Consider the following 27,800-nt stretch of genomic DNA (forward strand, 5'->3'; position numbering starts at 1 on the left):
TTTAAATCTTTTAATATTTCCACAATTTATTTGTTTATTTACAAAAGTGACAGTGGTTGTGTGACATAAACCATGTTTGTAAAATGAGCATGAGGAACAGATGGATACCAGAAGCATATGCTTACATAACGCTGATATAGGTAACCAACAACAGGAGAGCAGGTGGACTTCTTCTTCTATGAATGTTACATTTTCTCTCTGCAAACAATGTTAGCATCACAATGTCTGTACCTCTTCCTGGACCAGCTGCAGTGTGTAAGTGACTGAGAGGTACAGTAAGATGCATACAGTATATTGCTTAACTATTGGCTGGAAGGACATCTGGAAAATGATCAGTAGTAATTCTGTGGTTGTTAGAATTTTATGTTTCCAGATTCCTGGTGGTGCCGACCGTTACATGTAGACGGCTTTAGGTGTTCTGTGATCTACTATGGGCGACAACAACATTCTAATGTAGATATTCTCTGATATATAATTCGTAGGACACAGTCTGCAAACATTTTGGCACAAATGTAAAGGCTCAACTTAATTCTACCACTTTCTCCTGAACACAATAAATAAAGGATTCTACAAGGTCACAGACTAAAACACTTACATAAAGGCGGATTGATAATCCTATCTGCGAGAATGGGTACTTTTTACATCACTGTACAAGACATCTAGGCACAAACTCAAATCGTAACGCATCTGTGACCAAAGTGAAGGGAAATACAGGAACTCACTTCTCAAAACTTCAATCTCAGCATTTGCAGTTGTTTTGGGATTTCATTCACATGGAAGAGTGTGGAACCCTAAACGAATAGGATTGGAACCATAGAACGGCATCGGTTCTACAGTTAGGCAACTGAGAGTGCACACTTGGATGAGTGTTTGAGACAAAATATTACCAATGATGAAACTACACTAACAAGTTAGGATAATACTTCTGATGAGAACATGTGACGGACCAAAACGAAAGCATTACATTTAGAACAACATTAACACAGGAGGCTCTTTTATGTTCAGCTGTTTCCTGACACAGTGTAACAGGTTGTTAAGACCTTAAATGTAGCTTATAGAATAGACTGACTGTACAAATCTCAATGTAAAATGTCTAGCGTGCTCTCAGAAATTCTGTACAAAGTCAGAACAGTTCATTGATTAACCAATGGCTTGTACCATACAGTCATTTTACCGACTTCACCTTTTTATTTTAATTGCATGAACTGAACAGATTTGCACTTTGACTCTTTATAGCATCATCATTATTAAACTTTACAATGGTATCTAGAAGTTGATTTCAGCGCTTGTTTTTCAGAGACCTATGACCACCCTTAATGATAAAACGGCCCCCACTCACCAGAAGACAAATGAGTAAAAATAAGCAAACATTGACCTGATCTGATTCAAGTACTCTGTCCTGTCCACCACAGTGGCTCCCAGTAACCACACAGCTCTACCTATCCCAGGCAGACACCTAGCTACATTAACAACATGCTCTGACCCAATAAGCACTTCAGACAAAACCCTCTCCGTTCCAATCCAAACAGAGCTTTTAACCCCTCGCTGTCCTCTCTCCCTCTATATAATTTATGGCCCAGACTGACCCTTGACACCCACCAACCCCAGACATGTCTGGAGTTGATTACATCTATTAGTTAAAAGCCACTGCTACTACACTCAACCTATTTCCACAGTCCCTGAGCACCCATTGTTTCACTTCGATATTTGTGTTTCGAGTTCATGTTTTAACTATATAAAGCTATCGTATCATCTTTTACTCGTGCACTGACGTGTTTTCTTCCACATCCTCACCTATAGATATAGATGTGATTACTTTAACAGTATTTACTTAAACATCCCGCTTTCGCCCCCGCCCACTCACCGATCACCTTTTGTTCAAACAATACTTTTAAACTACTGGGAAGAGAGACCAACGAGTTTGAAATGTCCATACTGAGCATTTAGAAGGTGCTCTCTCAGTTGTCATCGAGATAAGAACGAGAGGAGCCATTCCACGTCGTGGTTGATAACTAGAATCAATATCTATTCAACCTGGATTGATAGCAGCCCCAGGGGTCTACCTAACAGCCCTCATTTGTCTGCAGGGATGGCTGTCTGAGAACACAGCAGCATGTGCCTCAGGGGTACATCTGAGGCGTGATATTTCTAAATCCCAGCAGTCATCAACCCCCTGACAGGAGTGCAACTTCATGCAAAACCCTAAGGAAACCAACGAAAACTCAAAACAAAAACCCAATTATTTGAAGCGCAAATCATACAAAAGCCATGACTGGTAACAGTGTCATGGAAATAAGCTTTGTTTTCAGGTTGGAGTTCCCGAGGTCATGTGTACAGTACAGTATATACAGAATCATCTGCTTGAATGGAACAGCAGGGGAGAAAGCACAGTAAGTCATTCCTTTGCAGTCGTGAGGGAAATCATTGGGTAATTACAGCAGTTTTATACAGAACAAACAGCGCTAACAGACACATCTTGCTCTTTTTTTTCTTGCAAGGTGTAATGAAAACATTTTTAGTTCACATAGTGAAATCCTGTTAAGTCACAGCATGCATTACTCTATGTGCTAATGCCTTGGGGGTTGTTGTCACTGAAGCATTTCCAGCCACATCCAGACACTCTTCTCTGACCGTCTGCTTACTGCGCCTGCAAGCACACAGGCTGGGGGTTATTACACACAGGCTGGGGGTTATTACACACAGGCTGGGGGTTATTACACACAGGCTGGGGGTTATTACACACAGGCTGGGGGTTATTACACACAGGCTGGGGGTTATGACACACAGGCTGGGGGTTATGACACACAGGCTGGGGGTTATGACACACAGGCTGGGGGTTATTACACACAGGCTGGGGGTTATGACACACAGGCTGGGGGTTATGACACACAGGCTGGGGGTTATTACACACAGGCTGGGGGTTATTACACACAGGCTGGGGGTTATTACACACAGGCTGGGGGTTATTACACACAGGCTGGGGGTTATTACACACAGGCTGGGGGTTATTACACACAGGCTGGGGGTTATTACACACAGGCTGGGGGTTATTACAGCCCCTCTGGCCGGGATTATGGGTCATTTTAGTCTCAGAGTCTGACTAGTCATCTTCTTTTTAGGTTGCAAATGTTTTACTGCTATGATGTCAGACACTTGAACATGATTTCATACCATGGTTTCATAACAAGTCTGTTTTTTTTTATTTGTGTAGCAAATGTGTGACATCATACATTATAGATATTGTGTCATTAAACATAAAGAGAAAACATACTTTACACTGTTCATTCTGCGTCTGCACGAAGAAAACAAAGAGCAATTTTCAGTGACATTCAAATGTAATTTCACTAAAGCATCCCACATAATCTGTGTCTCCATTCTACAATAAATTCTAATCAATTGTATTAATCCCAAAAATGAATTCAAGATTGTAAACTCTGTGTGCACAGTTCCAGATGAAGTACTGAGTGGAGCGAGTGGTTGCAATCTCTAACAGGAGGCATGTGATGGCTGCAGCCAGGGTGCTGCTGGTCCCAGACTCACCCCTGCCTCCGCCGTTCCGCATGTGGCTTTCCTCTTCCTCGGCAGCGTCATCGACTACAAATACAGACCAGAGAGTTCAGCTACGATGTTCTCTCTCCCTGTGGAACAGTACGCCCGGAGGCGGACAAACGGACCACGTGACGCTCAACTAACCTGAGTGGAGCTCTTTCACGAGGGAGGACATGGTGTTTGTGATCGAGTCTGCGGCCACCAAAAGATCATTCCGTAGATTTCTGGGGACACCTGATGCAAAGAGAGAAGATAATCTAACGTTCATCACTGGAGGGAAATACAATGATCAATTATTCATAGGCATTGACTACAACTAGCAATTTATTGGCAGAGGTGGGTGGTTTTAGTAAGAAGGAGTGATTCCAACACATTCGACTTTCAAAAGTTACAGAAACACAAAACGGTCGGGTACGAATGAAGCTGCAGCAATGCTGAGATGACGCACGGTAGGGAAGGAAGGAGAAGAAAAGGAGGGGGACACACACACACACACTCACCCTGAGCAAAGGCCTCCAGCACGTCGCCCCCCACCCCTGCGAGGCAGTCCTGGGGGGTGTGGGTCGGGGTGGAGCCTGCTGAGGTGGAGCGTATGGGCATGGGCATGGAGCAGCCTGCGCCGTGGCTGGGGGAGGAGTGGGGCGAGCCCCCTGTCTGGGCCTGCAACACAACCATCACCAGCGGGTCAGGTGAGAGGTGAGGGTGAAGTCCAAGCTTGAAGACAGACAGTAGCTTGAAGACGGAGCTTAGAAACCTAGCTTGAACACTTAGCTTGAAGCCTTACAGTGGCCCGAGACCTCACCTTTAGACTTCGATGATGGAATAGATTAGCATTAGCCACCACCATCATCGCTGCCTAAGAGGGAAGACAAGCTTGAAGGCCTAGCTTCGGCCTTATTAAAAACCCGAATAAACACACGAGTGCATATCCACCCAATCGCCATCCACAGCAACCCACGACCCAGATGGACGAGGAGGCTCAGGATGGGAGGATCCTGGAAGCTGCCGGGCCCGTGTCCATGCACGGTGTCTACAGAGTAGCCTCACCGTCTGGAAGCTAACGAGAACCATGTGTGTGTTGGAGAGGCCATGCCTGGGAAGGCTAGGGTGCTAGTGAAAGGGGCACTGTGTCCTAGGCCTGGGATTGGTGCAGGGCCCGGGCCAGGACCGTGGCAAGAAGCCAGGCAGCAGATGGCCAGCCAGACTGCAGTCACATTAGGAACAGGGCTGTTAGCTTGGATGAAAGCAGCAGGTCTCTGTCACTTGGAATAGAAATACTAAACTCTCTCTTTCTGTGTTTTTTTTCTCCCTTTTTCACTTTTCATTTTTTTCCACTTTAACTTTATTTCTCTCTTTCTCTCTTCCGTTTCTCTGTCCTTCTCTGTTTCTTTCACTCTAAAGGTCTTTGCACACTGAGTGCGAAATTTTGTATGGGTTTTTTCGTAATCGTCGGCCTAAAAATTCGGTGGACGAAAGTTTCGGAGGCAGTGTGTAAATGTGATTGACATAACACGAGGTCGTATTTATTTTTTAACGAGCGAACATTTCGGACACGAATTCCGGACTCGGTGTGCAAAAATCTTTACTCCCACTTTTTCACTCTCACATTTTTCTCTCACATTCACCTTCTCTCCCTCTCCCTCTCTCCCCTCACTTCTATAGACCTACCTGAGTGAAGGGTTTGACCTCAGTCTAAAGTCTACAGTCTGTGTTATCTCACTGAAGCAGAGAGCAAAATCCAGTAAAGCAGGCTACAGCTGTGCAGTGTGGAGGAGGCCCCATCCTTCATAACGTTATCAGATCAGTCCGAACATCAGTCAGATGTACAGGGTGGGAAGAGCCTGGGTAATGTCATAAGGAGCCACTTACTGCCTGCTTTTGCTCCTCGTCCTGGCAGAAAACAGGAAGCAGGAAGCAGTGAGAGACAGGAAGAGGGAGAGAAGGGGGTTAACACAACAGCCAAACAGAGGACAGAGGCAGGACAAGGTGTCTATTTAGGTACAGAGATGTACTGTACAATATCAATGCTGTGGATGCATACACACAACTAAACTAATCTTGCATAAAGCTAGACTCGTGACAGAAGTGAACATAAACTCAGTCAACAGTGCAACCTTAGTTTTCAAGTGGTAATGCAAAACTTTATTAACAAAAGGCAGCATAAACATGGTGACCTTAGTCCTAGCCCGTGATAGTAAGGGTGTGAAACTGTATCAACAGTCGACAGTGTGAACATGGTGCCCTCAGTCCTAGCCGCAGGTTGTAGTAATAAAGTGTGAGGTGTGCGAGAGAAACAATCACCTCTCCTACCTTCAGCAGCCTCATCAGTCCTTCCAGCTGCACCATCAGCTCCCTCCTGCTCTCCTGCAGCGCTGACATGCGCCTCTCCAGCTCATCCTTCCTGTGTCTGTTACACACACACACGCAGGCGTACGCATACACACACACGTGAATCCGGTGTCAGAGCTCTGCTCGGAGGCTGTTCCTTGTTTACAGTTCCTGACTAACCGTGACGAGAGCCTGGTCTCATCACCGCCCCCTGGTGGTCAACAAAGTGTACTGTCCATCCACTTGAGGGACCCAAAGCTGCTGAGAGCCTCTCAAGTCCATCTGCTCGCCTCCTGCCTGACTACACATTCAAACCTCACAAGCATCTGCTGCGAGGCTGTCAGGATTGTCACGTTCCTGTGAGAGCTGCACTGCTGGCTATCAAACACACTGCGGCCTGCTTTCTGGCCACCAGATGGTGATTATCTCTTCGATTTGAATGTACAGGCTGATAGTGTTCATGATGGGCTCTGGGGGGTGTCGGTCACAATGTTGGTTCAACAGGTTTGTGTCCTGATATCTTGTCCTGGATAACTTCACTCAAGTTCAGAGTCCATTTTCAATGACAGTAAAAAACAGGCCACTTTCTGAGCACGAGGTACCCGAGTCCTAAAGCTGTAGCCAGGCATGGCTGCTGTGGGTGTGACTGCATATGCGTTTGGGTGTGTGTATGTGTTAAAGATCCTGTAAAGCAAATTCCATGATTTGCTTCTAAGTACATTATATACGTGTGAAATGAGTTCCTGAAAGCATGTGCAAATCGCAAAAACTTTGTCGCACGGAAATGTGGAGTTAGACCGTAGAACAGTTTTCAGTTTCAGTTTTCAGGTCAGGTTTTAATGGGCGGAGCCAAAAAATGACCTATCTACGTCATTTCGCCCTATCTACGTCAGATCACTGAATGGCTCCTCCTGCTGTACTGTTATTGTAGCCTAGATCAGCTAGCTAGCTAGCTTCAGGATGTCTCCCTCCACCCACAACTGCATCTTCCCTGGCTGCAAGAACTTCAGCTGCGCTGCAACGCTATTTAATTTCCCTATTGATGAGTAAAGGAAAAATAGGTGGATTGATTTTGTGAAGAACCACGCTGATGGAGAGCTTCGGATAAACTCCAACAGCCGCCTCTGCAGTGACCATTTCACGGCGGATAGTTTTAACATGGACCAGAGACAGACGGGGTTCAGGGACACACGGCTTCTCTTGCAGCGCGGAGCCGTACCGAGCATCGCCCCCCCCGGCCGTTCCTCCTCCGGTCTCACCTGGACCATCCACCGCCGCCAGCAGTTCATCACTCAGTTCTGTGTGCTTGTTATAATTATACTAGAAAACATTTCCAGAGGTATCTCTGCTATGAGTTAGTGCAGACCGCTAACTTTATATTAGGCTACTCGGTGTAGAATGATGGTATTTTGGTGAAATGGTAGCTAATGTGCTACCAGACAGCAGAGCTCACTGTCTGTTGTCTCTAGTGTCCATTTTCAGCGAGAGGCGGAGCTTCAGCTCGTTCAGGTGACACGCCCCCCCAGTCTCAAGCAGAGAAGAGTGCTGATTTTCTCACGATTTCAAAGCCTTATTTAACATACTTGTCTGTGTTTTTTTTTTCATTCGAATTTGGATGGGTAGTTAATAACACATTCTTCTGTGGTGTGGTGAACTTAAAACTCTTTTTCAATTCCACTTTACAGGATCTTTAATATGAGTGTGTTTTTCTGTGTGTGATGTGTCTATGAATGTTTCTTATGTGTCTGTGTGTGTGATTATATTAGTGTTTGTTATGCATGTATGTATGTGTGTTATGAAGGTGTGTGTGTGTGTTTGTTATGTGTGTGTGTGTGAGTGTGTATAGGTGTGTTGATGTGTATATGTGTGTGTGTATCTGTGTGTGTATGTATGTGTGTGTGTGAGAGAGAGTGTGTGTGTGAGTGTGTGTAAGAGAGTGTGTGTGTGTGTGTGTGTGTGTGTGTGTGTGTGTGTGTGTGTGTGTGTGTGTGTGTGAGGACCTGAGGAGGCGCAGCTCTGCCAGCAGGGTGGGGTTATGCTGGGCCTTCTCAGGCGTGGGCTGGGAGGCCTGCTCGTGCTCCAGCCGCAGCCTCTGGATCTCCTGGAGGATCTCCCTGAGGGACCAACGATTCAAAGCAAACATCCACTTAGAATGGGAATCCATTCAGCCATCTCACTTTCACTTTCACACTGCTTTTAATATCATGTCCTGTATTTATTTAGCCCAAACTTTATCCAAAGTGATGTACAGGGAGATTTGAACCTGCGACCTTTTGATGTGCAAGTTCTACCAGTGAGCTATACCTATCCCCTGTTTTAAACCAAGACTGCGATATTCAAACATGGGTTCACCTGTTTTTGTTTTCCAGCTCGGCTATCAGCTGTCTCTGCTGCTTGTTGGCATCGAAGTTGAAACTCAGGTCTGTTGGAGGACATTGCTGAAAGACAAAGCAATCAGGAGTGAACAGACAAATTGAAGACATCAAACATGATTTAGTGCAAAATGACTGGTGCGTAGGGAGACTTTTTAATGGCCAGCCTTAAACAACGGGGGCCCTGGCCGCAATTTCGTTTGTCCTTCACTCTGAACAACGAGCTAGGTTACTGCAGCTGTATGTTCAGCCATCGTCCTGTTACACAACGCTGTCTTGTCAGATCGCTCGATGTGAGGCACAGGTTGTCGGCGGTCGCCCGGGGCGTCTCGTTGGTCACAGTGGTGGAGTCACTCACTGTGGAGTCACTCACTGTGGAGTCACTCACTGTGGAGTCACTCCCTTTGGGGTCACTCACTGTGGAGTCACTCACTGTGGAGTCACTCACTGTGGAGTCACTCACTGTGGAGTCACTCCCTTTGGGGTCACTCACTGTGGAGTCACTCACTGTGGAGTCACTCACTGTGGAGTCACTCCCTTTGGGGTCACTCACTGTGGAGTCACTCACTGTGGAGTCACTCACTGTGGAGTCACTCACTGTGGAGTCACTCCCTGTGGAGTCACTCCCTGTGGAGTCACTCACTGTGGAGTCACTCACTGTGGGGTCACTCACTGTGGGGTCACTCACTGTGGAGTCACTCACTGTGGAGTCACTCACTGTGGAGTCACTCACTGTGGGGTCACTCACTGTGGGGTCACTCACTGTGGAGTCACTCACTGTGGGGTCACTCACTGTGGGGTCACTCACTGTGGAGTCACTCACTGTGGAGTCACTCACTGTGGGGTCACTCACTGTGGAGTCACTCACTGTGGAGTCACTCACTGTGGGGTCACTCACTGTGGAGTCACTCACTGTGGAGTTGCCTGCTTCGGCTGCAAGGCGCGCAGCGTAGCGAGCGATGAGGCGATGCTCCTCATCCAGCCTGCTGGGGCTCTCCAACACACTGCCCCGGAGGGAGGGAGGAAGGAGAGAGGGAGGGAGGGTGAGGGAAGGAGATAAAAGGAAATAAGGAGGAAGAAAGGGAAAAAGAAAAATTGAAAGAAAATTGAAACATTTCAAACACCCTTTAATGCCTTTGAAAGACGTATATACAGTAAGTGGAGTTACAGCAGCCTTCCTGTAAACCCTAGTTGAATAACAATGACACAGAAAAACACATTCTGCACATTCTGGCTGTCGTTCTGTCTGGACTTCCTGTCAGAGCCAGCATCAACGTGACCGTGTCTGTCTGTGGTGCTCAGTTACAGAGCACCATCTACTGATGATGTCAGCGTAAATGGCTGTCTGCGGTTGGCTGACCTCACACAAAATAACAAATAAAAACTCCCAAGGGCCCTCATGCGGCAGGCTGTATCAAACCCTCGTTTGAACTGTTTAGCATTAACTGCAAAGGTCAAATCCGTCTGTGACTTTGGTTGTCCCACTGTCGGGTGCAGCATATGGATAAACAGCTGACTGGACATATGTTGTTCCCCCTCAGAGAGTGTTCTGCAGGGTGAGTGAAGGAGAGCCCAGATGATGCGCTGCCCTCTGCTCTCTCAGTACAGCACTCTCTCTCTGACAAAGAGAGGAGTTAATAAGCCAGTTAATATGGCTGCAAACCCCGTGCATCAATCAGCCCTGAGCAGGTACCATCCGTCCGGATACCACAGCGGGAGTCTCCGGCCTACTCAGGCCTGGGACTAAAGTTATTCATCATCCAACATCAGAGCCCCCCTCCACTGCCAGGCTAAGAAGGATGAGCCCTATAGATCCCATCTCTCCAGAGGGACGTTCATCTCTAGACCACTACGTGTCTTCGCATTGTCAGAGGTTTTCCCGGCTCCAATCAATCTCCAGTGGGGCCAGTTTCCCAGCACCCTCCTGGGCCGGGTCAAAACCAGGGTGTGTTTCCATCACAGCGCTCCCCTCTGATTGGCCCAGACAGCCTGATTAACGAGTGCCAGCCGCAATACACAAACACAGAGAGATAGTGTGTTCATCAGTCCGACTGCAACCCTTAGGATGTTACAAGGCAATCAATGGGACATTCAACACAGTATTTTAGGGAGGAATAGGGGAGCAGAGGGTAAGTTATTGTCCTCTACTCAGTAATGACAGGGCTATTGAATCCCCCCCGTACAAACAACTAGTTCCACACCTAGAAGTCGCCCTACAGATTTCATATCCAGTGACGTTTGGTCGATACTCTGTTAACTCCAAATTAAAAACGATCAAGCTCGGCAGCAAAGGATTTTTTTTCTCTTTTGGCGCTGTACTTCTGCCTGACTAACAGGTCATAAATAGCGAGGTGACACCTTGTCCTTGGGGCGAAGCTGAGCGATGGTTGCAGACAGCGAGGGGACATGTCAGCGTACACTATACACAAGACGGAGGACTCGGGACAACCACCTCTGGATTTAGCCAATCAGATGTGTCGTGCAGTGAGTAGCGGACAGACGTTTTGTGTTGGGTTGAGTTTGCATCACATGTTCTGGAAGAGGATGCTTCAGAAAAATGAAAAGTCCTGATGTTTCTACGAATAGAGGAGAAGAGAGGAGAAGAGAGGAGCCAGGAGAGGAGCCTGGAGAAGAGAGGAGAAGAAAGGAGAAGAGAGGAGCCTGGAGAAGAGAGGAGAAGAGAGGAGCCTGGAGAAGAGAGGAGAAGAGAGGAGCCTGGAGAAGAGAGGAGAAGAGAGGAGCCTGGAGAAGAGAGGAGAAGAGATGAGCCTGGAGAAGAGAGGAGAAGAGAGGAGAAGAGAGGAGAAGAGAGGAGCCTGGAGAAGAGAGGAGAAGAGAGGAGAAGAGAGGAGCCTGGAGAAGAGAGGACCCTGGAGAAGAGAGGAGAAGAGAGGAGCCTGGAGAAGAGAGGAGAAGAGAGGAGAAGAGAGGAGAAGAGAGGAGAAGAGAGGAACCTGGAGAAGAGAGGAGAAGAGATGAGCCTGGAGAAGAGAGGAGAAGAGAGGAGAAGAGAGGAGCCTGGAGAAGAGAGGAGAAGAGAGGAGAAGAGAGGAGCCTGGAGAAGAGAGGAGAAGAGAGGAGAAGAGAGGAGCCTGGAGAAGAGAGGAGCCTGGAGATTTCTATTATTCATCATTGTCAACTCCCAGGCCAGTCACAGCCACACAGAGGCAGAACAGAAAAAGAGTTATTACACAGATCCATATTTACAAACCTAATGTGACAGGAAGTCAGCTCACATGGGCGCTATGATAGAAAGTGACTTCTTGCTCTGCATTAACCCCAGAGTAACTTGCCTGCTTGCCCTAGTTCTTTCTACCAACTTCCACTCCAACACTGTGCACCGTATCAAACCGACATGGCGTGAGCAGTTCACGTTTGATTTCTGGCCTAAACATGGATGGGAACATGGATTTGTTGTCGCTGCCGTTCCCCAGGGGTGGAGCAGAGTCATCAGCAGAGCATGACATGACAGCGCCAGAACAGCGATGAGTCACAGAGTCTAATGTCAACAGAAAGGTTATCAGGGTTCTTAGACTGGGCGGTCAAGAAGGGGAGAGTGTTTCCTAGCAAGACGCACTGCTGTGTAACGGCCTCCTTCTGACCCTCCCCCTGGTCTGAAGACACAACACTGGTCACTGTTTACTTCCCCCCCAGGGCTGGGGGATGGGGGTGGGCGGGCATTGTGTTGACATGTTGTTGGCATCTGGTTTTGCCCAACAAGATCCTTACTACTACACCCACACAACAAGGAGGAGCACAGGGTGTTTGCCTGCAAGGTGCCATATTGAGAGTTGTGTTGATATTATATCGGTGGTCAACATGGATACGATCTTTCCTATGACACGCGACCGCTCTGCTCGATCCTGTCACCACACAGTGACGACAGCCACAGGAGTTTTTGGTTGCAAAGCTCTATTACGAATCGTCTTCATTTAGCCTGGCTCCCATCCTGCGCTGCTTCCATCGGGCACATGTACAGGACTGGGGCATCGGATGCCTACTTCTCTGCTGCCCTGGGATACCATCTCAACTCTATATGACATACATTTACATTTTACATTTTTACATTTAGTCATTTAGCAGACGCTTTTATCCAGAGCGACTTACAGTAAGTACAGGGACATTCCCCCGAGGCAAGTAGGGTGAAGTGCCTTGCCCAAGGACACAACGTCAGTTGGCATGACCGGGAATCGAACTGGCAACCTTCGGATTACTAGCCCGATTCCCTCACCGCTCAGCCACCTGACTCCCCTGACATACAGCCACACACACACACACACACAACACTTTATAACACAGCCACACACACACACAGGACACACAACACTATATAACACAGCCACACACACACACAGGACACACAACACGATATAACACAGCCACACACACACACAGGACACACAACTATTTCTAACACAACCACACACACACATTACACACACCACTTTATAACACAGCCACACACACACACATTACACACACCACTTTATACCACACCTCTAGGCACACACCGGACAAGCCTCTCTTTCTCTGCAAAGATTACCGATAACACAAGTGATCCACTGGAGAGCAGCGTCAGCTCACTGACATGGTCAATATTGAGCTGACACAGTGACACCGTCAACTAGATGTTATTCAGTGAACGGATGGGTGATTTAGCATGGAAGATTGCATTATAAATGATTTTGAAACAATCCAGAACTATAATGTCCCTATGATCTGCTTCATTAACACAGAGAGGAGTAAAATGAACATGGCCTTTAACTGACTGGGGGGAGTTCTTAGTGATCTGTTTATATGGCTCAACGTAAAAATCACTGTCCATTAGTCAAAAGAGCCCTCAACGTTAGACAACACAATGTATTTTTCCTTCCCTGGCACACTCACTGGGGCGTGCTCTAATGCAAAAACGTGTCGCAGATCATAATGGAGTAGAGATCGGAATATAATTGCTTTGGTCGTTTAATTTGATGTAATTTGTAAGCTTGTTGAATTTCAATACATAAAGTAGATGACTACACTGCAGTGTTGTGCTACTTAAAAAACAGTAACTGTTAGTGCTCTGTAACTGGTTAGCATTAAAGCTATGACAGTGGAGTTTAATAACTGTTTAATGTAAGTACCATTCTGTAGAGACTCAGTTGGTGATGGACAGCTATACTTAAGGGCACTTACCTTTTGGTAGGAGTAGGTGCCCCAGAGGACATGAGCATAGTGTCGTTCATGTTGTTGGCCACTGGCTTCGGCTGACTAAAAACACAAGATTAGAGGTCTTTAATACTAAACTGCATAACCATGTATTGACATGTATATGTCATACCCCTACTCAGCCCTACTCAGCCCTACACAGTCCTACACAGGCCTACACAGGCCTACACGGTCCTAAAGAGCGCTACACAACCATGTCACAGTCCTACACAGCCCTACACAGTCCTACATGGTCCTACACAATCCTGTCACAGTCCTACACAGCCCTGTCATAGTCCTACACAGCCCTACACAATCCTGTCACAGTCCTACACAATCCTGTCACAGTCCTACACAATCCTGTCACAGTCCTACACAGCCCTACACAATCCTGTCACAGTCCTACACAGCCCTACACAGTCCTACACAGCCCTACACAATCCTGTCACAGTCCTACACAATCCTGTCACAGTCCTACACAGTCCTACACAGCCCTACACAATCCTGTCACAGCCCTACACAATCCTGTCACAGTCCTACACAATCCTGTCACAGTCCTACACAGTCCTACACAGCCCTACACAGTCCTACACAGCCCTACACAATCCTGTCACAGCCTTACACAATCCTGTCACAGTCCTACACAGCCCTGTCACAGTCCTACACAGTCCTACACAGCCCTACACAATCCTGTCACAGCCTTACACAATCCTGTCACAGTCCTACACAGCCCTGTCACAGTCCTACACAGTCCTACACAGCCCTACACAATCCTGTCACAGCCTTACACAATCCTGTCACAGTCCTACACAGCCCTGTCACAGTCCTACACAGCCCTGTCACAGTCCTACACAGCCCTGTCACAGTCCTACACAGCCCTGTCACAGTCCTACACAGCCCTGTCACAGTCCTACACAGCCTTGTCACAGTCCTATGCTGCAATGTACAGTCATGCCACCAAGGAACAGGGACATTATATTTTCATGAATCAGAAACCCTGACGGCTGAGCCGAGGGGAGCCCTCCTAATGTGGTCCCACAACACATCTGCACGCTCCGTGGGAGACTGCAATGCCGCCAGGGAGGCAGGCAAAAGTCCATTTGTGGCGTTGGCGTTTTTTAATGCTATTAGCTCAAAGCTGATTAAAATGAGCAAGAGGAACAAAAAGCAGACCAGAAATGTAATTAAAGATGAAGAGGCAGAGGAACTACTAAAGGTGACTTTGCAGATGGTTTAGGAAAGTAAACAGAGATCTTGGCTTCATTTGGCTTCAGCATCAAAGCTTCCACTGCTGCTGGCTCTGCCTCTGTTCTGCCTCTGTCAGTTTCCCTGTCTCTGCCTCGGTCTGCTCTACCTCTGCCTGCTCTGCCTCTGCCTCTGTTCTGCATCTGTCAGTGTCCCTGTCTCTGCCTCTGTCTGTTCTGCCTTTGCCTCTGTCTGCTCTGCCTCTGGCTCTGGCTCTCTTCTGCCTCTGTCAGTGTCTTTGCCTCTGGCTCTGCCTCTGGCTCTGTTCTGCATCTGTCAGTGTCCCTGCCTCTGCCTCTTTCTGTTCTGCCACTGGCTCTGCCTCTGTTCTGCATCTGTCTCTGTCTCTGCCTCTGCTCTGCTTCTGGCAGTGTCCCTGCCTCTGTCTGTTCTGTCTCTGTCTCTGTTCTGCATCTGTCAGTGTCTCTGCCTCTTTCTGTTCTGTCTTTGGCTCTGCCTCTGGCTGTGCATCTGTCAGTGTCCCTGCTTCTGTCTGTTATGTCTCTTTCAGTGTCTTTGTCTCTGACACTGTTCAGCCTCCATTCTACCTCTGTCTCAATCTATGTGTCTACCTGTCTTTCTGTTATTCTGTTTCTGCTACCTATATTCTGCCTCTGTCTGTATCTCTGTCTCTGTTTATTTGTTTATTTCAGTCTTGTCTCGGCCTCTGCCTCCGTGAGTTTGTAACTCTGCCTCTTGTTCTGTCTGTGACTCCTCATCTGTCTGTGTCCCAGCCTCTGCTTTTATCCCTGCCTCTGTCTGTCTGCCTCTCTGTCTATCCCTGCCTCTGTCTGTCTGCCTCTCTGTCTATCCCTGCCTCTGTCTGTCTGCCTCTCTGTCTATCCCTGCCTCTGTCTGACTGTGTCTGGGAAGAAGCACAGATCTCATTAGTTGATCTGTGTGTCGGGCTGTGCACAGCTCAGGTTGTCCAACTTCAAAGCAGAATGTATTAGAACTGACAAACAGAACTAGACATCATCTAACAGTCCCACAGTCTCTCTCTCTTTCTCTCTCTCTCTCTCTTTGGTGGAATAAACCAGGGTTTGTTTCTCATGTTTTTCATTACCATTCCAACATTATTAGTATTTCCCAACTAATAAAGAAGAAACATTGAGATCAGCATATTATCTCTATAGTCTACACACACCTGAAAATGCACAACTGGATCTCTCATGAAGACAGTATTACATGATCAAAACAGAAACAAATCTACAAATCAATCCGACAGTCTGTTTCATACTGTCACATAGACAAACCAATACAAAAACATCAACACCTATCCAACATCCTATTTCCTGCATGCTCTGCATCACCTCAGCTGTCCTGGAGCCAGAGGAGAAGGCCCAGGCAGAGAGAGAGGGAGAGGGGGCAGATCTCACTCACCTCCTGCAGGGTGGAAAGCACCAGAGTGGACAGCCAGATACATCCACGCACTGCTCCGGCCAGATGCCTTCTGCGCTCTGGTCCGCCTCAGAGCATCTCAATGTACTACACTGCTGCCGTCTCCTAGGGAACGCTCCAGTCACATGACTGGATGACGACAGAGACTCTCTCTCTCTCTCTCTCCCTTTTTCCGCCTGATCCACACACCCCTATTCCCCTCTTCCCTAATAATAAAACATCAATGTGTTTTATTATTTCCCTCAAGTGTCCCATGAGACAGAAGCACGCAGCCACCTCAGAATCCCATTTCCATAATTTCACTCCAGCACACTTATCCACAGTGGGTTATGTAACATACTGTACATTTCACTCACTATCCTCATCTCTGGCACGTTAAGCACAGTCAAAAGCAGAAGGGTTGAGGGTGTTATGTAATGACACAACTGTTTATTTTCGTGTTTTGTCGGCAGCGTGCCCAGACCCCATCCTCTTCTCTCTGGGTCTCCACACGTGTCATGTCTCATGATAACTAACACTGTCTGATGCCTGGTGGGCCTCAGCACAAGTTGATAAATGTCACAACTTTGGGGAAGAAATAGAGCTGCACTCAGACGTCGCGGGAACTACCACTAATCTTGCTGACTTGTCTCTGTCTGTCATCTCCCTGTCTCTCTGCCATCTTCCTGTCTGTCAGCATCTTCCTGTCTGTCTGCCATCTTCCTGTCTGTCTCTCTGTCTGTCTGTCTGCCTTTCTGCATCTCTGTCTGTCTGCTACATCTCCCTGCCTGTTTGTCTGTCTGTTAGTCTGACTGACATATTCCCGTCTTTCTGTCTGTCTGCCTGCCTGCCTGCCTGACATCTTCCTGTCTTTCTGTCTGTCTGTCTGCATCTCTCTTTGTCTGTTATATCTCCCCGTCTTCCTGACATCTTCCTGTCTGTTTGTCTGTCAGTCTGTCTGCCTGTCTGCATCTCTCTCTGTCTGTTATATCTCCCTGCCTGCCTGACATCTTCCTGTATGTATGTCTGTCTGTTTGTCTGTCTGCCTGTCTGCATCTCTCTCTGTCTGACATCTCCCTGTCTCTCTGCGCTCCCCGTATTGCCGCTCTACACATAATGCTACCTGGGAGGTCCAACAGGAAAGAAAAAGACACAACATTTAGGCGCTCAAGATCGTGCTGAGCCCTGTAGGAACCACGTGCAGAGCCTCCTAATGTCCCCTGCTGTTCGTTCAGGAGAACTGGGTGGGGGGGGGGGGGGGGGGGGGGGGGTCTGATGAAATCCCATCCACTACCCAGCCTCTCCTCATTCTATTTCCGACAGTACTATTTGCATGACTGCATTTGATCACTGGGTGCCCAGACATAAATACAATAAAAAACATAAAGCCATGAAGCCTCCTGACTTCCTTGTGATGGTCGCCCCCGTTCTCTCTCCTTGCCCAGAAACCTGACGAATCGTGGATCATCCAGAAAAACAAAATACAGCACACTTTTGTTTTACGGTACGCATTTCTTTTATGCCACAAATGAAATCTGACTGGACCTGGAGAAGGTGCCAAGGTGTAATACAGATTAACAGTTTATAAAGTTTGGGGGTGATGCATGCTGTGAATGTAAAGGTTCTACTATAATACCTCAGTATAGAGATCTTGAGTCATTCCTCTATAGGGTTTGTTGTCTGTCACTCACAGTAAGGACAGCAACCCGAATCCGTTGCAAAAACAGAAAGACAGACCATGCCTCAGAGAACCACAACTGAGATTCTGTGTACAAATCTCCTGGAATAGAACTGACTGGTTGAGAAGATCTGGAGTACTTTACTGCTCCCTTGTTTGCTTTTAGACACAGATAAACATTTTAAGAGCTCCGTCTGAGATGCCATGCGCTCCCGGAGAAGAGAGAGACAGAGAGAGACAGAGAGAGAGAGAGACACAGAGAGAGAGAGAGAGAGAGAGAGAGAGAGAGGGGCTCTCAGTCGACTAGGACTCTTGGCTGTCTCCTCGGCTTAGGAGTGTGATTAACCTTGATGCTTTCCCCTGATTCTGCCAAGCCCACTCAGCCAGCTCCAGGAGCGGATAACAGCCGTCAGACAGACCTGCGACACCCCGCTGAAGGACATCCGTCCTGGGTCACGATTCTGCCAGTGCTGGGCGGGGCGGCAGGGCGCGGAGGACTCAAACACTGACAAACTGACTCTGATTGGGAACTGTCTGTGCAATACTGATGCTAGTTTGATATTCAGGCAGTGTTTGCCAATGTACAGGAAATTATGTCTGCTGAGGAATTTCCTTATCGACTGTCGCAAGGTTCTTGTGGATCAAATTAAGTGTTTAATTTCAGATTAACAACACTAAATTAAACTGTAGTTTACTCTATGTCGTTGGTCCTCCCTGCATCACATGCTTGACAGAATTTGGCATTGCTTTGAGGATTTTAATTTAAATTCTGCCATCCTAGCAAACCTGAGGAAAACAAAATCATCATCATCATTATCCTCCCTGCTGTAATGAAATGAGTTATATTACAAAAGATAGAAAACCAGAATCAGAACGCTGATTATTTCTACAAGAGTCATTCGCTGCATTTATGTTCATCTGATTAAGCATTCAAAACAAACATCTGAGCTTCAGAGGCAAAACACTAAATAACTACGGTTCAAGTAAAGAGCAGATGACAGGAAGTGGTATTATGGTAAATCTTGCATCACAGACTAAGACATCACAACAGAGACACATTGAAAAAACAAGGGGCTAACATTAGACTCCAAGACAGCCAGCCATAACAAAGTGTGAGGGTTCGGGTGGCATAATGGGTCTGTGGGTACCTCGCCTGGGAGGTAGGCCCAAGGACACCCAAACGACCCAATTAAGCAACCAGGTGTAATGAATAAACCTTGATTGTGTTTTCTTTAAAAAGGCCCCGATTAGGCGAACGGGAGAGAGAGGTGAAGGAGGACCGCGGAGCACGCAAGGAAGTGGAATACCTGTGCTAACGGAGGCTGAAAGATCAGCTGTAGTTTCTTTTAGAAAGGATTTTGCTTTGACGTAAATTTGATTTTTTTCTTTGCTTTCTGAATGCCGAGTGCAGCGGGGTGCCTACTGTGGTCTGTCGTCACTGATCGGGAGAAAAACAATACAACCAATATCGAACCCGCATGTACCGTCTCTGAGTCTCCTTTATGCTGTCCTGCACCCGGGGAACGTATTTGGTGACTGATCTAGTACCACCAGCTAGCGAATCGTCACAAAAGCTTCTGGCTACACACTATCCAGCCATGGTCTAAATGCCAAAGAGAGCGTGAAACTAGAACTTTACCCATCTGGGCCCTCAAGAGATGTCTGAAAGTAAAACACCATGAGCTCACAAGGTGTCCTGGGCTGAAAGCTGTCTGACCGTGCGCCATGAACCCCAGCCTAAACAAGAGCCCGGAGTCTCAAAAGAACTCGCTTGAAATTCTGGCCTGTGCACATGAAGCCGAGCTTGTCACAGCCAATCAACGTCCAGCGCAGACACGGTTTACAGCTTATTGAAGATACTGGAGGGGGGCTGGCATAAGATTCATATGGAAACAATGCCAGATTTAGAATATGTTGTTTAAATCATTATTAATCTATGCATATAATGCAATTTTATGCTACATATACTGCACTGACTAATCTAGTCTCCTAGACCTTCGACGATCTGAAAAAACATAGCTGCGGACAGTGTGTTTGCAGTAACCTACATTTTCCATTCATCTCAATGCAAAATTCACAGCTTCACTTCAGCATGGAGTAAAATGTTTCTCCCATAAGGCTTCATCACTGCTTCGCAGAAGCAGTTTAGAGTAGCATTTACTAGACGGGGAAACAGGAAACCTCACACAGTTCACCCATACCTCATCAAATGATAGTGTGTGGTTTCGGAAGAGGGGTTTATGGGGGATGCGGTCCGAGCAGTTTGCTGAAGACTAGAGGGTTTTAATCTCCAATGCACGTGTGCGTGTGTGTGCGTGTACTGGCTGTTTGCTTATTGATGTGAATTTTGCAATAGCTTTTTTTATCTGTGTTTATAGACATACACCTAGTTAAAAAGCTCCCATGTTTAAATAAATTAACTTTTTTTATCCAATGAGCTTCCGGTCTAGGTGTTAGCTGACTAGTTTCTCCTCTAGTGGATGTATTTGATGAGCGCTGCTGTTGGTTGGCCTACTGTATGGCTTGTATGAGAATGTTGGTCTATCTGATCTAACTCAGTATCACTTACAACAACACATTTACAGAAGCACATAGATGGACATGCATGTTGTCTGACCACAGCGAGGCAAGGGGGATTTCCTGTGTAGTTGTTTCTCAGCCAACTGGACGTTTAATGTCAGTGGACACATCTGAGATGTTGCTCAGATGCTTCCCTTTATTCATTTATACAAACTGAAATATTATAGTTTCAGCTGGAAATCTACAAATGAATGTACAATTTATAAAAATAAATAATATAAATGATTAATGCAGATACATTCTATGCATTTATTTCTTTATTTTTGCCATGTGGAATGAGGTGATGTGTGTGGTGTGTGGTAGGCACATGGTGTGTGAGGTGAGGTGTGTGGTTGGTACATGGTGTGTGAGGTGAGGTGAGGTGTGTGTGGTACGTACATGGTGAGTGAGATGTGAGGTGTGTGTGGTACGTACATGGTGTGTGAGATGTGAGGTGTGTGTGGTACGACATGGTGTGTGAGGTGTGTGTGGTATGTACATGGTGTGTGAGGTGAAGTGTGTGTGGTTGGTACATGGTGTGTGAGGTGTGTGAGGTACGTACATGGTGTGTGAGGTGTGTGGTTGGTACATGGTGTGTGAGATGTGAGGTGTGTGTGGTACGTACATGGTGTGTGAGGTTTGAGGTGTGTGGTTGGTACATGGTGTGTGAGGTGTGAGGTGTGTGGTTGGTACATGGTGTGTGAGGTGAGGTGTGTGTGTGGTACGTACATGGTGTGTGAGATGTGAGGTGTGTGTGGTACGTACATGGTGTGTGAGGTGTGTGTGGTACGTACATGGTGTGTAAGGTGTGTGTGGTACATACATGGTGTGTGAGGTGTGTGGTACGTACATGGTGAGTGAGATGTGAGGTGTGTGTGGTATGTACATGGTGTGTGAGGTGTGTGTGGTACGTACATGGTGTGTGAGGTGTGTGTGGTACATACATGGTGTGTGAGGTGTGTGGTACGTACATGGTGAGTGAAGTGAGGTGTGTGTGGTATGTACATGGTGTGTGAGGTGTGTGTGGTACATACATGGTGTGTGAGGTGTGTGGTACATACATGGTGAGTGAAGTGAGGTGTGTGGTACGTACATGGTGTGGGGCTGGTCCTGGGGTCTCTCCGCCTGCTCAGGGAACACAGGGTGGGGGGGCTCGCCGATGGGGACACACCCAAGAGACTTGCTGATGGCGTGGCTCAGCTTCTTAGCTGGAGACTTCTACAAGAGACACCGAGACAAAATGGCCACCGTCACCTAACACCGTTCCTATGCAGTGTTTTGGTCAAGAGATTATGGAACTAATTCACCAACTGTCATTATCCAGAGGTAATTCCTTTTTTGAGTTTGGCCTTAAAATGCATGAATCTCAATTTATATAGCATAGTATGATACATACATCGTTTGGAAAATAAGACTCAAAATATTGCCAAGCACATATCTTTTAATTTACTTCTTTGTCCTGACAGTTTTCCAGTTTATGTACTGTACACTCTGCCATTTTATTGCTGTCATGATGCCCCCACATAATCATGCTTATCTGTGGAGCGCTGTGCGGGTGTGGGATTGGGTGAGCGACCACAGCAATCTGGTCCCTTGCTTCAATTTGAAACACACTTATTGAGCAGTGGGATAATGACACTGCAGTGAAAACCGCTGACAATTCAATCAATACTATTTTATCTGCTGAGTAAATGAATAAACCCCCACGAAATCTGTTCCAGAGAAAGTCTTAAATTCCAAGAAGACTTCACACTGGTGGTCAACTAGCATGCCGGTACATAGACACAATCACACCCTCTCTCACACACACAGCTTTTTCTCACACTCTCTCTCTCTCTCTCTCTCTCTCTCTCTCTCTCTCTCTCTCTCTCTCTCTCTCTCTCTCTCTCTCTCTCTCTCTCTCTCTCTCTCTCTCTCACACACACACACACACCCACACACTCTCTCTCTAATACTGAGAGAACCAGGGAGACAGACTGCTTCGTCAAATTGACCGAGGGACCTGAAACCGCATAAGAGACCCGTCTCTCTCTCTCTCTCTCTCTCTCTCTCTCTCTCACACACACACCCACACCCACACTCTCTCTCTCTCTCTCTCTCTCTCTCTCACACACACACACACAGTGTGTAGCGGTATCGGTGTGAGTGCTGTATGTGGAGCGTGCTGCTAAACATACCCAGGAAGAGTGCTCCTTCATCTGGTGCTGGTTGCTATGGGGACCGTTGGCATGGCCACGCCAGAAGCAGCTCTGGCAGAGTTGGTAACCATGGCACTGTTGGCAGCGGTACCGGAAACCCATCATGCTCTCACTCCGGCAGTAGGAACATTCCACTGGATGGAAGACTTGATGAAAGAAAAGAAAAAAAGCAACAGGAAAATAGAATTGAACAAACAAAAAAAAGGAATAAAAATATATGTTGTTATTATATTAGTAAAGCTATCATGAGCATGCCCTGAAGAGAGGTCTTGTGGTATCGTCTTACCATTTTCAACATTAGCCAGTCGGTGCATGAGAGGTAGCCACACTAGGCACTGTGGAGGGGGGTCGGCCATTAACACATCCAAAAACGTGTTCAGTAGGATCTTCTTCTAGAGACAAACACACACACATGGGCTTAGTGAGACAAGATACAGACGCCATCCGCCGGAAGCTTTGTTGAAACGATCTGGAAACAAAGAAACTATGCCCTGACACAGTCAAGCCATGTCTGTAAGCCTCTGTGAAGACCTTCCTCTCTCCTTCACTGTAAACAAATTGCAATCTGAACCGAAATTGTACATCTGTTCATTGACTGAATTAGATAAATTAAATTCATGATGAAATTCCAAAATGAATTTTGGAAGTGTCTCAATTTCATATTGTGACGTACTTCACGTGAAACAGGATAGATAGACAGTACATAATGCTGGTAGGAATTTGGTAACTTATATCTTATATCTATGCCGCTAAAAGTTGAAGAGTGGTTGATGGGTGGATGTCATGATATTATTGGTTGAAATTAGTTAGTACAAGCTTACTTAAGCACCTATCATATTTAGTTTTACAGGAAGTAAAAAAACTGAGAAAAAATACAGACTTTGTCTTTTTTTTCAATGTCTTTCGTTAAATAGGTTTACATAATGACCGGGATGTAATCTAAAAGGGTTAAAAATACATGAATTTCAGCTTGACTTTCAGTCAACGTATGCACACACACACACACACACACACACAGGGGTTGTGTCACCTGCTGGGGGAAGCATGTGCGTACGGAGTGCTCGGTGTAGCCGAACGACGGCCCCTCGAACACGGCCGTGGGAAGCTTCAGCACCTCCCGCAGGAACTGGTCGAACTTTGCGAACACCATCACCCCACTGGAGTCCGAGATCTGGGAGAACACGTCTGAGATACAAAAGGCAGACAGTTGCAATCCGCCCGTGGACCAGTTCACAGCAGGTCAAGGGGTCCCTGGTTCGAATCTCCCTCCCACTCGCTTTGGATAAAATCTTCCGCTAAATTAACAGGAGACTAGTGGTGATGGTTTATAATCTCACACTGTTTAAAAGAGTAGATAAACTAGAGTTAACAACAGATGGAAAATATTAACTACATTTATGTCAATATTTTGCAGGGACGAACCTTGTGACAAACAGCTCAACACAGGTGACTGTAGTTTCAGGTGAATGTAAGTTTATTTATTGACATAAATGCCTCAACAGCACCCTGTTGTGGATAGTTTAAGCAACTGCAAAGAGACCACTAAATAATGTATTCAAGATAATGCTTCAGCCAAGACCTGGAATCTAAGATCCTAAAGGTCCACCAGGTACTACTGAACAGGAGTGCTTGTAGTACACATAATACACATCTGAAATGCACCCAAAAGAAAGTATACTTACAGCGTAGCTTGTCTACTATTTTCCCTCCACACATGGTAGCCAACATGGACTTCATAGAGAACACAGTCAGTTTCCCGTGACCTTCACTGTAAAATAAGTGAAACACAGTTCATATGAAGGATTTCTCTTGATGATGGTATGGATATGAATGATAGTATAGATTCTCTGACTAACTGTTGCGTGACCAGGTTAAGGTGAATAACAACTTTCACGACTTAAACGTTTTGGTCCTCCCAACCTCTCCTATTTAAACAAGTATAAAGAGAACTGACACATCAAAAAGAAGACAACAAACAATCTGAATCTATTCAGTCACTCTGCTTTGGCCTCCCTATCTCCATCCTGTCTGTGCTGGTGATAAATAAATGTATACTGATTAAGTGACACACTTTCTCCTGATCTATTTTGACAAATTCCTTAAATGAAATGATCATAGATGTACTAAACACCATTAGAATGGTTAGGTTAGACTTAAGTTCACTCTGTTGAGTGGAAATGTGTCACGCTATATAAACACTTAGCCTGGAACCAGACCAGTCTGCCAGCTCATGTTTTATTTTCTCAGGCAGATGGGTCTGGCTAACCTCCCATTCAAACAGGTTTCTGTCCGACATTGTAGGTGCCAGGCCAATCACGATGACTGTACAGAATAGCAAAGTTGACGCATTTTCATAAACAACCAAGATGACTTTTCATTGCTCTGACTGGTTTTTATCTATGTCATTATATCCAAAAGTGTCCTGAGGCCTTTTGATTGGCACCCGATGATAACATCCATTGGAAGTCAAAAATGAAATGAGAGGTTCCAGACTAATGCACTTTTTTGTTCTGGCGATGCCAAGAAGGTAAAAACGAGTGTTTCATGGTAAACAGGTACTGGTACCATACCGAGGATTTTTTTGCAGCGGGACCATACTGGCATTTTAGGAAAGAAAACTGTACTTTTATGCATCGAAACTGACTGTAGTCCAGTATCAATAAAGGCTGGTCTGTGTCTTTAAGACAAGAGGGTCTGTGTGTGACGTCAAGCCCGTGCTGTGTGTGTGAGCCAAGGGGCCAAAGCAGATGAGAGGCATCGATTAGCAATGGCCACAAAAAAGGTTCCAACTGAAAACAAAAATGACTCTGTCAAGTTACCTCTTTTTAAAACGAAATCTTAAACATAGTTTCAGCATTGTGCAACGTGATACTTGGTATCGGCATCAAAGTCCACATTTCCGTGACAGGACTGGTGGAATGTACCTGTCATAGGTAGCCACCATGAAGTTCAGCAGCAGGCCTATGGACTGCTCCACGTTGATTTGGTGTGTGGTGGGCAGGCGCTTGTTCAGCTGGTAGTAGATGGATGACAGGATGGTCTCCAAGCGGGAGACGTTGATCTCTGCGGTGTGGTCTAGTGTGTTCAGCCCATTGTCTCGGAAGGCTTCGATCATGTTCCACACGTCCACAAGGTGAACTGATGGGAAATGATAGTTGGTCAACTCACCAACAAATAAACAACCACCCAAACAATAACAAACCAACCAACAACCAACCACAAATCAACCAACCAATCAATGAACCAATCAACCGATCAGTCAAACCATGGAGTAACCAATTAATCAATCATTCAATCAATTGCACAAATAATCCATCAACTAACAGTACCCAATGGTAAATTGAAAGAGATTTCCTGTCAGGGGGAATAAAAAATTCAGCTGTACTCACGGTTGCACCTCTTCTGCACAAATCGGAGTTTACAAGCAGTCCTATAGGTTGACAGTCTGATCACGTCAAAGTTTTGTGCCCCTGATCAAAATCAAAAGACTAGATTAGTCCTCTGTAAGGATATAGAAAACGCTTAGTCGTAAATGAAGAATACCCTCAAAGATGAATCCACATTATGTAGTAAAACAACAAAAACAACAAGAGTACTTGTGAGATCATATACTGTAACTGTGTAGTGTATGTTTGGATTTTGTGTAAAATAAAGAAAATGTATACAGAAGGGAGATGTAGTTTTCATTGTCACTGCCCAAAACTAGAGCTACAGAGATGTGTGGACAGAGAGGAGTCAGGGTAGAGAGAGGCAGAGAGGAGTCAGGGTAGAGAGAGGCAGAGAGGAGTCAGGGTACAGAGGCAGAGAGGAGTCAGGGTACAGAGGCAGAGAGGAGTCAGGGTAGAGAGAGGCAGAGAGGAGTCAGGGTAGAGAGAGGCAGAGAGGAGTCAGGGTAGAGAGAGGCAGCGTGGACCTCTGGGTAGAGAGAGAGGCATTGCTGAGGCAGAGAGGATTCAGGGTGGAGAGAGGCAGAGAGGAGTCAGGGTACAGAGGCAGAGAGGAGTCAGGGTAGAGAGAGGCAGAGAGGAGTCAGGGTAGAGAGAGGCAGCATGGACCTCTGGGTAGAGAGAGAGGCATTGCTGAGAAAGAGAGGATTCAGGGTGGAGAGAGGCATTGCTGAGGCAAAGAGAAGTCAGGGTGGAGAGAGGCATTGCTGAGGCAGAGAGGAGTCAGGGTAGAGAGAGGCATTGCTGAGGCAGAGAGGAGTCAGGGTAGAGAGCCATGGCTGAGGCAGAGAGCAGTCTGGGTAGTTCATCTCAGTCAGCTCCACTCACGCATCTCCATGAAGAGCTGTCTCTTCTCCACCATGGCCTTGCCTCGTTTGCTGCCCTCCTCGATCATCCTGAAGCAGAGGAAATCATCAGCGTGACTTCCTGTCTGACTTACTGTGTCATAACGACCACATTACTGGAAGAACGCTAACACTACTGGAAGGACAGCATCGTCACAGGAAGTGCTGACTAAATGTGAAGATACATGCATAGAATCAATCATCAAATATTCATGTATTGATTATGCACTTGTCTGGAAGCTTGTCACACAATAGGTGAGAGTATAGGAAAATGAACAGAAAAAGACTAGTCTTGCAATCAGTTCACGTTACATATGTCTCCTTGACTTAAAATCAATTCCAACGGATATTAAATATAAATCGTTCCTCGACCAACCATCAAAATACTGTTCAAATGATGCATGTCTGATCCTTGCTTTTCTTCTGTACTTTCTATACGCACTCTTTGTATGTCGCTTTGGATAAAAGCATGTGCCTGATTAATAAAATGACAAATGTAAAAATTGGTCTTAGATGTTATACGTCTATAGAAGGCGATAATTACCTGCCGCTGGATGAACTTCAAATCTAGTGAACCATACGAGGTAGCCTTGCCCTGTAGAGAACACACATTGAGACAGTTTCTCCCTAATGCCCTACGTCTCCATAACAATTTAAAGATAAGCTGTAGTCCTTTGTGCCTTAATAAAGTCAGTTTTTTGAATAAGTAATTAACACTCACTCTTTAAGTGTTTTATCCATCCTAGTTAAAATGTGTCTTTTTATTGCCTTCATTTAGGAGAGAAAGTGCGTTCTGAAGGGTAACACTTCCTGTGCTCTGTGAGCAGGATAATTCCACATGACTTCCGGCCCTGAAAGGGTCCAGTTCGCTCACCGCACCAGGAAGCTCAGTAATGATAGCCACAGAGCGTATTAGAGCCATCTAATGAGTGGTCAAACCTGTGTGGCACAGATAGGCCAGGCAGTCTTGTAGCCTCTGCCTGCCTGCCTGCCTGCCTGACTGTCTGCTTGCT

General features: G+C 46.3%; 1 protein-coding gene across 1 annotated transcript; it reads right to left on the reverse strand.

Annotated features, from left to right (window-relative positions):
- dtnbb (dystrobrevin, beta b) lies at positions 1–27,379 on the reverse strand. The gene is made up of 20 exons (XM_067242547.1): positions 27,332–27,379; positions 26,771–26,838; positions 25,886–25,966; positions 25,421–25,634; positions 24,179–24,264; positions 23,527–23,681; positions 22,783–22,888; positions 22,476–22,642; positions 21,392–21,516; positions 13,425–13,499; positions 9,133–9,253; positions 8,230–8,315; positions 7,878–7,991; positions 5,860–5,956; positions 5,419–5,439; positions 4,050–4,209; positions 3,694–3,783; positions 3,541–3,594; positions 3,272–3,292; positions 1–2,647 (listed from the first exon to the last, which is right to left on the reverse strand). Exons 2-19 carry the CDS (start codon positions 26,835–26,837, stop codon positions 3,282–3,284), a joined length of 1,830 nt encoding a protein of 609 aa, XP_067098648.1. The 5' UTR covers position 26,838; positions 27,332–27,379; the 3' UTR covers positions 1–2,647; positions 3,272–3,281.
- Positions 27,380–27,800: the final 421 nt, after the last annotated feature.

Source organism: Osmerus mordax, chromosome 9, assembly GCF_038355195.1.
Source record: "Osmerus mordax isolate fOsmMor3 chromosome 9, fOsmMor3.pri, whole genome shotgun sequence".
In the NCBI taxonomy this organism is placed as follows: Eukaryota; Metazoa; Chordata; class Actinopteri; order Osmeriformes; family Osmeridae; genus Osmerus; species Osmerus mordax.

Bases quoted from the DNA above. Each gene is read 5' to 3' on its own strand.
- dtnbb (XM_067242547.1), bottom strand. From the start codon at position 26,837: ATGATCGAGGAGGGCAGCAAACGAGGCAAGGCCATGGTGGAGAAGAGA. The intron at 22,889-23,526 runs GTGACACAACCC...GTTTGTCTCTAG, and splicing joins GCACATGCTTCCCCCAGCAG to AAGAAGATCCTACTGAACAC. The intron at 8,316-9,132 runs GTGAGTGACTCC...TTTGTCTTTCAG, and splicing joins CCACAGTGAGTGACCCCACA to CAATGTCCTCCAACAGACCT.